This window comes from Uranotaenia lowii, chromosome 3, assembly GCF_029784155.1.
Source record: "Uranotaenia lowii strain MFRU-FL chromosome 3, ASM2978415v1, whole genome shotgun sequence".
Lineage (NCBI taxonomy): Eukaryota > Metazoa > Arthropoda > Insecta > Diptera > Culicidae > Uranotaenia > Uranotaenia lowii.
Genome location: NC_073693.1, coordinates 351,114,770 through 351,130,550, shown reverse-complemented (window position 1 = coordinate 351,130,550; position 15,781 = coordinate 351,114,770). Strand labels below are relative to the sequence as shown.

The following is a 15,781-nucleotide window of genomic DNA, read 5'->3' as shown; positions in this document are numbered from 1 at the left end:
TTGATCAAACCATTTTTATTTATCAGCTTCAAAACATTGACGAAATTAGAGCGACCCAATACGCCTGATCATGCAAGAATTTGCCAGAGCAAAACAAAACCTAATTAAATCATTGTTTTATGCAAAACAAGTGCTTTTCAGCATCAAACAAGTTTTATTAAAAATCACTAAATAAGAAAGTAAAATTTTGAACCTTCACACTGATCGGTAGATTGATGAGAGGAATTTGACGTTTGAAAGATTTTTTTCTTTTTTATCCAGTCTTCCTTCCCCAGGTCATGTGTACCTTTGTATGTGGTTTAAATCTGGAATCAAAGCTTAGTCTGCCAGAAGATATCACGCTATTTACAGCTCATTGCGAAACTTATCTCCTAGACTCTTTAGAAATTCTATGTATGCATGCATGCCTGGTAGAGAGGCAGCCAAATCGATCATGTCTATTTTCAAAAACAGATGCGTTCAAAAAAAAAAATGTACAAAATAAAATATAGAAAGGTATTAAATTAATAAAACCAATATGTGGCAACACTGGAAGAAAAGCTACGAAATGTAAACAAATACACAAGTCCGTCATTAATATATTCTTGTAAGCAACAGACGCGTGTGAGTGCAACTCTGAATTAAACTTTTATAAAAATCGTGAAATCATGACAAGGCTGAATCAAAACATACAAACAGTAACAGCAGCCTAAAAATCTGCGCTTCCTCAGCTAATCCGCCTTTTTCCACCAGAAGGCTGAATCAAGGCAACCAAACAGCGGCAGCAGACTTGAAAATCTGCGCCTTCTTAACAAATCCTTTATTTTCCATCAAAAGGACAAATCGAAACAAATAAACAGCAGCATCAGTCTAAAGCCTAGTCCACACTAGGCAACATGAACTGCGATTTTTGTTATGAGACGAACATTGTTGTCTGTTGTTGTTGTTGTTGGAAACCTGAGACGGTCTCATTGTCTCCCGAAGAAAAATTTCTTTTTCAAGTTTAATTAGTATAAAATTCAGGAAAAATATTCAGTTAGACTTCTGTTTTTCCAAATCCGAATTGCCGGGCCTTACGCTTAACCCCTGCCATCAGATTTTGTACAGCCACCTTGTCCACCTTCTTAGCCGCAGAAAGCCAGTTTGCCTTGAACTGCTGCTCGTCCTTAGCAGTTTTTTTGGACTTCTTTAGGTTCCGCTTGACAATAGCCCAGTATTTCTCAATTGGGAGGAGCTCTGGCGTGTTGGGAGGGTTCTTGTCCTTGGGAACCACCTGCACGTTGTTCTCGGCGTACCACTCCATGGCCTTTTTACCGTAATGGCAAGATGCCAAATCCGGCCGAAACAGTACGGAACAACCGTGTTTTTTCAGGAAAGGCAGCAGACGTTTATTCAAACACTCTTTCACGAAAATTTCTTGGTTGACAGTCCCGGAAGCTATGAAAATGCTGCTTTTCAAGCCACAGGTTCAGATGGCTTGCCAAACCAGATATTTCTTCGCGAACTTTGACAGTTTCATGTGCTTGAAAATATCTGCTACCTTTTCCTTTCCTTTTTCCGTATAAAACTCCTGTCCCGGAAGCTGCTTGTAGTCGGCTTTGACGTAGGTTTCGTCGTCCATTACTACGCAGTCAAACTTCGTCAGCATCGTCGTGTACAGCCTCCAGGATCGCGCTTTGGCCGTCGTGTTTTGTTTATCATCGCGATTTAAAGTCACTACCTTCTTCTAAGTCGATAGTCCGGCTCGTTTTTTGGCTCGATGCACTGTTGTAGACGATACACCCAGCTTATTTGCGGCATCTCGGAGAGAGAGGTTAGGGTTTCGCTTGAAACTACCGGCAACTCTCTTTGTCGTCTCAGCGGCTTTTGGTTTTCGATTTCCCCCCGATCCAGACTTCCTGACTGTCGACAAACGTTCCCCAAACACTTGAATTATATTTGTAACGGTTGATTTGGCAACTTTTAGCGATTTTGCCAGCTTTGCGTGTGAGTAGCTCGGATTTTCACGATGCGCGAGCAAAGTTTTGATACGCTGCTCTTCTTCCTTGGACGGCATTTTGACAACTGAAGAGTGAATTCCAAAATCAAAATAGAAGCAACATTCAACACACATACACCTTCAAAATGAGGGGTGTTCAGGTTTTTTTTAAATGCAGAATTGAAAGAAATACGACAAGTTGATATTGACCAAATTTTGACCGTATCACCCTTTTACATGTTCATGGATTGAAATGCTTAAAAATGTAATCAATCTAGCTCCAGAAATACAATTGTAGAATATTTTCGACCAATAAATTTTTTTTCTGTTTTATACAGAGCTCAAAACTTGTTTATTTTCATACATTCTAACTATCTGGTCTATTAGAAACTATGTCTTGTATTAGAATTAAAAAAAAAACGCGGTTGATTTTTTTTAGTTTTTATTCTTGACTATGCCGGATACTACAGCTAATGTAAGATTTACAAATAACTTAATATTGATTTTTGAATACCACTGAGAATCACTTGGAAAGAATTTTTAGCCAGGAAAGCCCGGAAACATTGCCTGCTTTTATGTTTTTCTATACATTTTTAAAGAAAGGTTTACTGCCCTTCTTCGTAGTCCATGGCTAGTCCAATGTTCAATGTGCATTTTTATTATTTTTGTGATACCCATGGAATACGTTCGCTTTCGTCCTAAATTGCATGAAAAATCCATTTTCATACCAACTTTGTACCCGACGTTTGGAAAAAAAAAATTAAACTCGAGGTGCGCTGACCTGTAAATTATGGAAAATTACCCAAAAACAACATTTAAGGAGTGTATTCGAACAAAATGCAACACTTTGTTTCGTGAGTTACTGTTGAATGCATGGATGAAAATCAGAGGTGCAAAGAGATCCCTTTACGCTACATGCAGTGCCGATCCTTACAGCCCGACGTCAGCCGCGAAAGAATCATCTTGCAAAGTTGCAAACTGATTCTTTCTCCCTTACGTTACGTTCATTGAAAATTGATAAAATTTTAAGTGAAGCTACCTTGTAATGTAATGTGTACGTGCACTAGATTTTTTGACAATCTGTCAAGTGGTTTTTGAAATAGCTTCCAATACTGAAGATCAGTTACAACATTTTTTGTATTTCCCGAAGATGAACAAGGCTAGAATATTGAAAATTTTTATGTCTAGTGCTTGAGGTGACTATCGATCTGCAGTAACTGCAAATTACTCATTCTTTCATAACGATTGGCAGAATTGATGGCTTAAAATACAAAGAAGACTGCCTCCAAATGCGTCTGTTTTCTCTGCAATGCTCTTCAATAGGCGGAATCATGCCATTACGCAAAAACGATGGTGGAGTGATAAAAAGTCAAATAGGTGTTGTTTTTGTGCTGAAGGAGGACTATCGGCTAAATTTGTAATAACTTCGACCTAATCAAAGTTTGGAGTGTATGTTGAAGGTCAAGCTTCAGAAAACAGCAAACGTAATCAAAAAAAATCTCGATTTGAAAAAAGATGATTTTTAGAATGCATTATAGATGGCACACGCGTTGCCCAAATATTAAAATCGAAAAACTTCTTCATTGTACGCTATCTCAAAAAACCACATCGTCACAAAAAAGCACATATAATCATTACATTACCAAGAAGCTTCGCTAAAAATTTAATCAATTTACATCCATGCATTCAAAAGTTATTCACATAACAAAGTGTTGCATTACACTCCTTAATTATTCTCAATGGACCAAACTGCATCACTAAAAGACCTATGAATGCACAATTTTGTTACACAGTTTTAATAACAACAGTTGGTTGTCGAATTGAGCTGCTCTAACTTCAACTTCGGTCCGTTTCATTACCCTTCAACAAATTTTTGACGGTCGCCGTACAATGAAAAAAGTGATCATCAAAATGTTTTAAATAACGCTAAAAATATTACTGTTTCCGTTAAAAATGGCATTTTAATATAACATTCAATGGAACACTCAAACACATAACTGATCTTGTTAAGTTCGATTATTTTTATCATCATTTCAATCAATCATAAATGACTTCGGTGTGATTTTTTAAATAATGCAACTGAAACCACAAATAACCTCTTCCTGGAAGCAATCCGGTCCAATTTAGATGGTTTGGTTTCGGTTGAAAAACTTCAGTGGTTGAGGTTAAAATTTATTTTCCTAGCCCCGAAACTCGAACCTTGTTGGCAAATGAGCTAGAAAACGAATCACCGAAACGATTGATTTCCATCATTCCCCGATAAAACTCTCGCTTCAAATCAACCAACCGGGCAGGGAAATCAAAACTCCCCGTTCATCGGAACTTTTGTGCCTTCTGGCTTTCTTTTTTTTCGAGTTTTATTTTTCCCCGAAATTGGTTTAGGTGCAAGGGGGTTTGAAAAAATTAACGTCCAGCAGCAGCGGTGGCTTAATTTATTGTTTTCCGTATTTGGCTTTTCACCTGCTGAAACTCAACGCCAGTTGGATTTCCCGGATGATGATGGTGAGAAAACCTTCGGTGGTTGGTGGTTTAATTTGTTAAGGCTGATTTAACTGCGGGGATGAAGTTCGCTTTTCGCATTGTTAACTCTTTTTGCTTCGCTGGACTTCCATTTTGAAAGCTGGAACAGCAGGAGGAAGAGTTTTTTTCGTAGGAATTGAAATTTGAAGCGAGTTATGAATTTGAGCTCAACAGGTTATTTGAAGCTTCATAAAACATTTATGATTTCATTTCATTTTTGTTTGCAATGTTTTTAATTGACTTTAAAAAAAATTAAATAAAATTTAAAAATAGGGATTTCTTTCAACCTATTTTGCAATGAAACTTCCTACCTTAAATCTGAGGTATATCACAATCATGCATCGGTTAAGTGTCAATAATCTGTCTGTGCGGGGGTGCGCTTTCAATTTTCCTTGTCAATATCGTCTCCGATGCCCTCGCACAGGCCCGGATACTTTTTGCTACAGTTGTCGCACTTGGAGCAGGATTTGCCCTTCCGGTAGACCGGCTTGTTCAGCACCGTCGTGAACGAGTAGTTGCAGACGTAGTACACGTAGTTTCGCTTGTTCTCCGGGTTGAAGTACTTGCTGATGGCACATCCCACCTTGCTAATCCGATCGCTCGCCATCAGCGCGAAATGGCCCACGTGCACTCTGCGAAATTCGCCGGAAACGAAACGAGACACAAATGGATGCTATTAGAATTGATGGACTCAGGTGTGGGAATTGAAAACAGACTACACTTGAAATGCATTCAGCGTGTTTTTGAAAAGATTTAGGTTTTAACTAATTTTTAGTTTATTTGAATTTAAACTAATTTCTTCCGTCAGAAGAAGGAAGGTACCCCAAAAATGGTCACCCAGCGAAATACTCACCCCTCCCCCACCTTCCGGTAGGAATCCATCACCGTCTGATTGGTGTCGACGTACTCCTGCCACCATTTGTTCGTCAGGTCGGAAATGGCCCGTTTGACTTCGACGGTGATGTTGTTCGGTTTGGACTTCCGGGCGATGTTTTGGCCCGTGAAACGGTACTTTTCGGTGCTGCGGCAATCGTCGTGGGAGTAGGCACAGCCCCGCACATTATACTCGGCAACCCGGGCCAGCTCGTCGTCCCAGTCCTGTTCGGGGAATGAAAAAACGTTCGATAAGGAGCTGTTTGAAGAATGGTTTGAACTTGCTTGAGGATTTTGCGAATGGACAGCGACACGTGAGAGGTTTGAAATAAGACTGGCGATATCTTGTTACGAAATAGTTTGGAAAACGAGTGAACTGATTCTATGAAGCCAGCCCTAAATACCACCACAAATACTTTCACTGAGTTTTATAGCCATGCGTGGAAACATAAATAAATGACTAGGTTTTTCTTTCACATGAGATTGCTAATTATAGTACATATTATAGTAATATAGTTCATTATTGAACTGACTTAATAATTTCAAAAGATAATAGGATGAGTGCTCCTACTTTGGACCTAGAGCCTACTTTAGTCCTAAAATGCTGAAAATTGTAAATAATTCATTTTGCTGGCATATAATAAAGATATTTGTATGCACACAATGAACTCTTGTGAGACAAGGATGTATCTTATCACCGCTACTTTTTCTAATCGTAATGGATGAGATTCTGACTGGATCGATTGAATGTGCACCGATCCGAGGATTGCCGTGGAATCCTTCAACAATGGAGCAACTGAACGACCTTGACCTGGCTGATGATATTGTTTTGCTCGCCCAAACACAACCAGACATGCAGAGCAAACTCGACGACCTCACCGGAAGCTCCAAGGCAGCAGGTCTCAAAGTCAATGTCGAAAGACCAAGTCGATGGAGATCAACACAGGAAATCCCTCTAGTGTCATGGTTGCTGGACAACAGGTTGAGAAAGTGGAGTGCTTCCAGTATCTTGGTAGCCAGATAACGCCTGATGGTGGTACCAGGAAAGACATCGAAACCCGGATCAGAAAGGCGGTCACGCCAGATTTCTCTACGAACGAAAATCCGAATCTTCAACTCAAACGTCAAACCCGTATTGTTGTACGGGTGCGAAACTTGGTGCACATATGCGGTGACGACGCAAGTATTTGTAAACCGCTGCCTGCGAAATATCATCCGCGCTTGGTGGCCTGGCAACTGGATCTCGAATGAGGAACTACATCGCCGGTGTCATCAAAGGCCGCTAGAAATCGAGATTCGGGAGCGTAAGTGGAGATGGATTGGATACACGCTGCGAAAAGATGAAAACGAGATTTGCAGAGAGGCGCTAGAATGGAATCCAGAAGGACATCGAAAAAGAGGCAGACCCAGAAACTCGTGGCGGCGAAGCCTAGCCGCTGAAATCCGAACTGTCGACGAGAATCTTGACTGGGACCAGGTGAAGACGCTGGCTCCGGATCGTCAACAGTGGAGGTCTTTTACCACGGTCCTATGCACCGGAGGTTCGGCGCGGGATCATAAATAAATAAAATAATGAACTCTTATTCTTCCTGAATCCTACCATACTATTTTTTGTCATTAAAAGTCTTTCTGATAAAATCTTCAACGTTCTTAAAAATGTACATCCTCATCAGTGGTAAATCAGATAGCTCAGTTAGTGAGGAGCGTATCAAAAAAATTGTGTGTTTAAAAAAATCACGATTTTTTACTGTCCAAGTTTAAAGTTTAAAAGAAAATTACTTTCACTGTGAAGAATATGAACCGTACTTCGAATTTTTCCTAAAATTTATGAAAATCAATGGAAAACTCGGAAAAATTGCTTAGGGTCCAAATATAGGAAACTTTCGACTTTGATGTTCCATGTTTAGACCTGACATCACCAATACTTTGTATCAATACCAAGAAATCAACAGAGGTGCGAATTTATAATTGGGGCATAATTCAGATCCAATATTGAATATTTCTAACATTTTTCGCCAGCTTTACGCAAATAAGCTACAAGTAAGTAAACACAAACAAGTTTCAGCTATTGTTTTGCTGATAGTAATACTTTTTTATGGTAATAATTTATTGAAAATAACATGTTCAATGAATTTGTTTATTTATTTTCGAAAAATCATACTTTTTATAGGAATTTTAGTTCTAGGTCCAATGAAAGGAACCAGTCAAGTACCAAAATAGGAACAGTAGGTTCAAAGTTGGATATTTTGATCATCTATATATTTGCAAATCTCTCAATAACGGCGAAACCTATGTTGAAAATTTTCATTGAAACTTGCAGATAATATCATGACTTATAAATGAATTTCCTGAAAGATATAAATTTCCCGCCCATTTATGAGAAAAACATGTTTATTTAAAAACCACCGCTTAAAGGGTCCAAAGTAGGACAACTAACCCTACATATCTAGGGTGTAGTTCAGGGTGAGTGGAATGCCTTCCCAAATAAACTGTTGGGGCTTACCTTAATTTTCCTGACTTTATATATAGAGATTAACGTTGCATAAAGACATGGTAAGAATAATTGGGCAATTGCCTCGGAATTCTTACATGTTTTGAGACTTGGTCCCTGGGGATCGGGGATTGAAAATCAAGCTCATTTGAGCGAGCCACATTGCTAAATTATTTCATATCTTCGCGTACAAAGCAATCGACGAAGCACCTATTGATTTGTCTCCGGAGCAGAGATTCCAATGTGCTTGATTTTTCTGGATTTGCTTGATTTTTTGAGGCTCAGCCTGACAACCTGATAAGCCATTGAATTTCCCTGATTTTTGAAAATATGCCCCATTTTTGCGAATGTCGTGAAAAATGGGTAGTAAGGAACTGGACTAGGTATTATGTGTATAGCACCAAACCGAATAGCGACAGTAGGACTAGCGACGCTTTTCTACTAGCGAGATTTCTGTCATTCGCAGGTTTGTTTTTCTTTTTTCAGTCCAGTAGGCGATCTCGATGTAGTACTCGAACATTGTTTATGTTATTTACTGTACACTTTTCTCAGTTCACTGCTCCAGGTCTCCTAGGAAACTTGCGGTGCGTCGTTATTATTTTCAACGTCGCGACGTATGCGACGTGTCGCTAGTAAGCAAAGCTGCTATGATTATTAACGCTCATATTTTGGATTTTTTCTGCATGCATAATACAGTTGCTGAAGTGAAAAAGTGAAAATGTGGCTGAATCAAAGCAATCAAAAGATTTCCTTCAACTCTTGTTTAAAAAAGGAATAAAAGAGAATCTTTCGATTGCTTTGATTCAGTAAAACTATTATACCAAGTAGGCTTACAACACATACTAGACAATGATAAAAAAAAACATCATTTTGAGCGAAATTTACGTTACTTTAACGTAGCCTGATTTAGCCTTATTTTTTTCACCAGCTCCCTGATTTCTGAAAAAATGTTTGCAACCCTGTTCCGGGACTTTGTATTGCTCAGCTCTATTTTGAAAGAAACCTTGGCTGGTTCGAGAGCACGGTAGCTCATGCCTTCAGAGAAGCTAGAGCTTGTCATATTCATGTTCAAATACGTCGTCTTCCTGAGAGAATTAAACAAAATCTTAACCGGATCTAGTTGCAATCTTGATAAATGTTACCCCACTGTAAATTCTATTAAATTGCAAAGATTTAATTTTCATAATTATGCATTTTGCTACTGAAGCCGAGTGTTTCGAGTTTTTGAATGCTATAAAATTTTGATAGACATTCGATGTTTTTTAAACACTTTTTACGGGTAGTTGAAAAAACTTTTAAAATATAATTTTGATAATGATGTCAATGTGGTTAGAATACTTTTTAAAGTTTGATATGATCTGTTTTTCCTGAGGCCTTTCAAACTCCCCAAAGTTAAAGGTAGAGTCCGGTCGAAAGCTCACAACCCCTAAAAAAAACTGTGAAGACCACTTCAAAAACCAATGGAGTGAAATAACCAAAAACAGTCGGGAAAAATCGCTTTTTATGTGATGGAAAGTACAGATAACGCATAGCAAAAAAACAAAAAAAAATTAAAATTTATTATATATTTTTAACGGTTAATTTGACTGAATTTCATAAAAGATTTAAACCAATTTGGATTTTGTATATTTTTATAAGCATAAGGCGAATCGTGCCACAGCAACAAAGTTGTGAAATGAAAAAAATTGTCAATATCAAACATTCAAAGACTTTCTTTGATGATGTTAGAAAAAGTTGTAATCTTATCTATTCCAAGTTCTAAACATTAAGAAATTTACCATGATCTGAATCCGTGTTTGATTAAAGGATAATAAACAGATTCTAAATAAGGTTTCAGTTTTCACGTAGGATTATTAATTTATTTATTAATTATCAAAGATCGATTTTACTTAAAACTGATCAATTTTACATTTTTCACACGTTATATCACTAAATCCAGAAGCTATAGATGAAATCTGACAAATGATTTATATTCAGGGCGCCACAGTTTTCTAAAATCACTTATTAAAACGTAGGCAAAAAACATCTGTTTCCCTTTGAATGTGTAAAATATTGTACAATTATGAGAACTTTTTTTTATTGAAATTGCCAAATGTAATAGCTAAAGTTTTAATATTAGCATAATTTGAACGCAAGTGTTGATAAACATCAGTCGAACACTAGAGTGATCAAAAAAGCGATGCATCTCCTCAGCAAAGCGTTGTATGCGTTGTGAGCTGAGCTGTTATAAAAATTCACCACCATAATTATAGACTGTTCCAGAAACTTTCAAAATAAAATAAAAATAGTTTGAATATTGAATAGAATTTCATTTATTTTATTTGGCACACCGAATCATTATTTGTGTCCTGCGCCTACCTAACGCTGTACTCTTATTCGATGAGAATCTTAAATCATAAGCCAGACTTTGCCTTTTTCCTCGCACATGACTCATAAGATTCTGAGCGGTTGCATTACCCACAATTTTTACTACTTTTGACCAAACCTTTTTAAATTTTCCGATGTCATCAGCCGAAATCACAAAAAAATCTGTAATATCACAAAATTTTGAGCAAATTTTCATCACAGAATCTGTGTCATAGAACGCAGAACAGTCTAAGTTTAATTTTACTTAGACTTAAAAAAGTATGCTGTGATTGGTAATATTTATTGATTTTACACAACGTAAATGTTAAAAAAGACCCGCTTTATCATGAATTATCAGTTAAATGAAAGGAAAAAGCACCGCAGAAAACTATCACAGAATTCTAAGGTAAAATCACAGATAGTCAGAAGTTTTTGTCTCAAAAACAGAGAATTTGTTTTGACAACCTTGGCCATCAGCTGGTTTTATGTATTTTTGTGGCTTTGCTTTGGTTAAAGCTCAAGAAGTCTCGATTGGCCGTGCCTTGGGGCAATTTTGTGGATTCATGTTTTTTAGCACAAAACAGGCAAAGGCTTTTGTGCCACCCTAGTGTGTTCCTGGCGTAATGACATGATGCCAAATCGGACCAAAATATGACGGGCTAGATATTTTGCCGTACTCGCAAATTGCCTGCCACATTCTTGCCAAACTTTTCGGTGAAAATGGTCATCTCCGTTTCGGGGATATCCTTTTCCTTACAAACAGTGAAGTATTGTGGCCCAGGAAGAGTTTTGGAGTCCAATTTCACTTTCGTTTCATAGTCCATGATAATGCACCCAAAACTTTTGCTAAATATTAAATCATACAGTTTCCGGGCTCTTGGTTTGAAAGAACTGACTTTATTGGGGTTATTTCAAGGTTTTTTCTGCTTCCGGTAAGTCTTGAGCCCAAGTCGAGGTCCCGATTTTCTTGCCACATCCCGAACTGAAGCCGATGGTTTCTGTTTGTTGGCATTCCTGACCTTTTTGTCGATAGCAGAAATTACAGGACCAGATATTCGACCACTCCTTGGATCATCTTCAAATGTTCAATATTCACTGTATTTTTTTAAAACTACGACGCTCAGACGCTCACATCCTCTTCTTTGGCCAATTTTTTCAATGAAATTCCACTCACAGTACACCACTTGTACACGATACTTTTTCTCTTCTCCGAAGTAAGTCCACGCATTTTTAAATGTAAACACAAACTATTTTTTTAATGTTATCACCTACAGAAATGTGTAAACAAAAGGACGCAGCCAGTAGAATTGAAAAAAAAATCGATTCAAAATTACCATTTAACATTTGGTGAGCATATAATTTCTGAAACAGTCTATAGTTCGGAAGGATACGCTGGGCAGGACATGATGAGAAAATGCCGGACGACTGTCCTGCAAAACAGGCGTTTGCTACGAAACCGGTAGGAACAAGACGAGCAGGGGCGCAACGAGCGAGGTGGTTAGACCAAGTGGAGCGTGATCTGGCGAATGTGGGATGCCCGAGAAATTGGAGAACGATTGCCATGAACCGAGTGTATTGGAAGAATATTGTTCATTAGGTTATGCCGTGAGACGAAACACCGTTTAAATAAATAAAAATAAGGCAGTTCAAAGCAAGTCCTTTGAAGAACGTAACATGATTTGAGCTGACTTGAAAAGCTATTACCTAAAGGTTAATGAGTCAGCCTAAGGGAAGACCAAAATAACAGCCGAAGGTACAGTGTAGGAAATGCTCAGAACAGCATAAACACGATGTAGGGGAGAAGCGGGCTAAATGCGCATACTAGGGACAATACTCATTTTCTCCCATGTTTCAAAGGGTAGGAATCTGAAACCTATATGCACTTAATCGGACATCTGTTCTATATTCGTTATGATACATTTAGTAATTTTTGTGAATTTTCTGGTATGGTATCCGAGCATGAATATAAGTTTTAAATATTAACCCAGAATTTTCAAGCAATCATAAACGTGCAGTCAAAAACACTGAACGAAAAGATACACAAAATCTGTGATATGATTATATGAAAAACCAATATCTTTCTGTAAAGTTGGTAGCAGTGTAGCTGTCAGCCGGCACCAGGGGTGTCAGGTGTCCTGATTTTTCAGGATTTGTCCTGATTTTCAAGAGGCCGTCCTGATTTTTCAAAAACGCTTGAATTGTCCTTATTTATGAAAAATGGCTTTTAAAATGTCCTGATTTGTCCTGATTTTCAAAATATATCTAAATGATAACTAGATTTATTGGTCAATGATGAGAACATCATACAAATCTTCAATAAAATAGTTTAACCATGTTAAACCGATGATAATCTTTGGTTCAAATTATATTTGTATAATGTTTTTCGATATTAGCTTTAGGTTAGCCAAGGCTCTTTTCGCTTCAGAAGCATAATTTGAGGTGTCTTCAGCACCTGTATTTCGCCTTTAGTTATGCAATCTTAGCAAAGCTGCATGTTATTTTCATAAATTTACTGAGTGCCCTGCAAAATCCTGATTTTTTTCGTCGCGGTGTCCTGATTTTTGCCAAAACCACCTGGCACCTCTATCTCTAGCCGGCACCAACACTAACAACACTTTTCCGCCAAGAAGTCAGACATCCTTTCACCACATGGCCAGAAAGAAGTTCCGGAACCGGTGCTGCTGGCATTCAAAGCGTGCGCGTGTGGAGGGCAGATTTCTTTGTGTCTCATAATTGCTGAAACCAAAGACGACATAGGCCACCAATACACGGATTGGCGCCAGGACCGTCGACCAACACCAAAAGGGTCTCAGTGTGAGTAAAAAACCTTATCCGATTTAATTCTTGTCGCCTTATCGGCAGGAACCGACAAAAAACACAACACAGTTCATATCGTGCAACACAAATCCTTGAGTGCTGACACATAAATTTTCGTGTGCGACACTTCGGTTTGGCACAGCACTTCAATTGTGTTGTGTTGCATAAAATCAAGATATTGGAATGGTCAATCCCGGCAGGATCCCTTTTGTAGAAGGCTCATCCTCGAGCTGCATCGCTGCACTGGCGAAATCGTCTGAAAACTTTCGAGAACCCTTTCCTGACGCTTTTGGCTCTCTGGAGAGCCCGTTAATATTGGCACGTTTGTTTTTTACGGACGCTGTTTCAGGTTTTGGCTGGAAAAACACTTCTTTGTGTTGTGGAGCAGGAGCAGCTAAAGCGACGACAATCCCGGCAAAGGCGCCTGGGATTCGTCCGACTCAAGAATCCTCTTGGTAGGCCTACTGATGACCAATCGTCAGCCACAAGTCATCGCGATGGGCGGTAAGTCCGACACTGTTTGTCGGAGTTGGGTGAAACCTGGACAATGCTCTAGCTACGACTACAGAAGCTTGCAACGAGGGAGAAATGGGATGCGACAGGCACTGAGCGCGGTAGTCACTGCAAGGCTAATCCATTTTTTCTGGATAGAGGCATTTAACCTGCTTGGTACGAGCATTCAAAACCTGGCTCTTGTTCCAATATGTAATCATTTATAACTATGTTGAAAATTCAATTTGATGAATGTCTTATTTCCAGCTGGATAGGAAAGAAAAACCATGAAAATTTTTGTTTACAGGTTCTGTACGCACGATTATTGAAATTCTATAATTGAAAATAAAACTGTAACTTCGATAATGCGCATTTAGGAACACTTCACCCTATCTTTGCGCTGTCATGGTGGATTTTCACTCCCATTTCAAATGGTTCACCCGTAGGTCATCATTTTATTACTTACCAAAATTGCCATTTTCTCAGCTGCCGCAAATCCCTCCATCTTGCCACTAGCCAGTTCACTTCTCAGAGTATTGTGCATTTCGAGTATCATATCCTTGAATTTTCCGTCTAATTTCACTAGTTCCGCATTTTCAGGACAAGTTCCACCAAATTCCTCGGTGGCATTACAGGCGACATGAGCTTTGCCGCCAGGACACAGCGCAGGATCACAGTAGTCTGGCTTTTGCGCTAGACTCACACAGCAAACTCCCAAAAGAGCAAGGACTCCTACGATTTGGTTCATCATCTTAATAGGCGGCAGAATTAAACTTTTCCTTTTTACAAATCGATTTTCTTACTGGTTACTTTGATGAACATTTCTTTGGAAAACAATTTTGTTCCCTACGTCTAGCACTTCTAACTAGATCGTTTGATTATCAGTTACTGACTGAAATTAGAATGTTCCCTGATTGGCCTTAAATACGCTTCCCACGATCCGGACAACGAGCCGGGAGTCGGAACTTAAAAGTACTGAACCCCGATTTGCGCAACGCAAATTCCGGTTGACTTCGTAGTTTTAGTAAGCACCTTAGGATCTAGATCAACGGGAAACGAATTTCCCAGCCGCCATTGTTCTGTCAGTCTCTCAATGATTTGAAACGCACCGAAAGTGATTACGTAGTCGCCGATCAATTTCATGTGCTCAAACACTTTCAGATGTTGCCTGTCTGAAATCAATTATCAGCTTCCCATGAATAAATTACACAATTTAAAAGTCATTAAATTTCTCCGGTTCGTTAGTTCGGCTTAAAATAAAACTACAATTAAATTGTTGCTGGTCAGATGGATAAAAGGCCGGATGTTGGAAAGTTCCAAAAAACTCAGATGGAAGCTTCCCATCGACTAAATCGAACCAAAAATTAGTTCGGTTTATTCCATTAACGATTAGGCTCTAATCATCGCAAATATGACACCACACGCGCCACTACAAAACTCAATTATCGACGCCTAATTATGGATACCGATTCATGGATTAGCAGCGAGTTTCAATCGATCAGTTCGGAACAATTATCGGCATCGGTTTCCATATCGAACGATTCGAATCAGGCCAAGGGATGAAATTTAATCACCCCTTGTTGGGAACAATGTTGTGCAATTACAATTACTAACACACCGGGCATATGAACAAACTATAGCTTCCGCTACCGATTCAGTTGAAAAAAATTGACATCATTTCACCACTTCAGATTGGAAACAAAAAATTAGGAGCGTGTGTTCTTCACGTTCAAAGTTGTATGTAAAAAAGTGATCGCAGACACTATAATTATTGATCTTTTGTTCCTCTCATGTTAAAGTACAGGTTGTTGAATAAAGCTTTATTGCTTTTTAAAGGTCTGTTGGAACGGATTATAATTTGGGGCTAATGTGTAAGCGAAAGAGCCTTCCCCCTCCCAGTTAAAATGATTTGAACGCTTGCTTTGCAATTGGGAGGAAAAGAGATCAAATCTCGGTCGATTCAGCGAAAATGAAAAGATTTCAACTTAGCTTCCACACATTTTCAGCCGATATTTCTTGAAGCAATACGTCAATTTTGTCAAAAATGTTATTTTTAATTTCTTTTCAAAAGATTTTTTTAAGATTTTTTTCAGATTTTTTTAGATTTTTGTCATTTTTGTCATTTTTGTCATTTTTGTCATTTTTGTCATTTTTGTCATTTTTGTCATTTTTGTCATTTTTGTCATTTTTGTCATTTTTGTCATTTTTGTCATTTTTGTCATTTTTGTCATTTTTGTCATTTTTGTCATTTTTGTCATTTTTGTCATTTTTGTCATTTTTGTCAT

General features: G+C 38.3%; 1 protein-coding gene across 1 annotated transcript; it reads right to left on the bottom strand.

The window, feature by feature from the left end:
- Positions 1-4,789: 4,789 nt before the first annotated feature.
- Positions 4,790-14,403, bottom strand: LOC129756903 (antigen 5 like allergen Cul n 1-like). Its single transcript, XM_055753954.1, has 3 exons — positions 13,963-14,403; positions 5,331-5,575; positions 4,790-5,109 (listed from the first exon to the last, which is right to left on the bottom strand). The coding sequence occupies exons 1-3, from the start codon at positions 14,245-14,247 to the stop codon at positions 4,860-4,862; spliced, it is 780 nt and encodes a 259-aa protein (XP_055609929.1). The 5' UTR covers positions 14,248-14,403; the 3' UTR covers positions 4,790-4,859.
- Between the last annotated feature and the right edge of the window lie 1,378 nt (positions 14,404-15,781).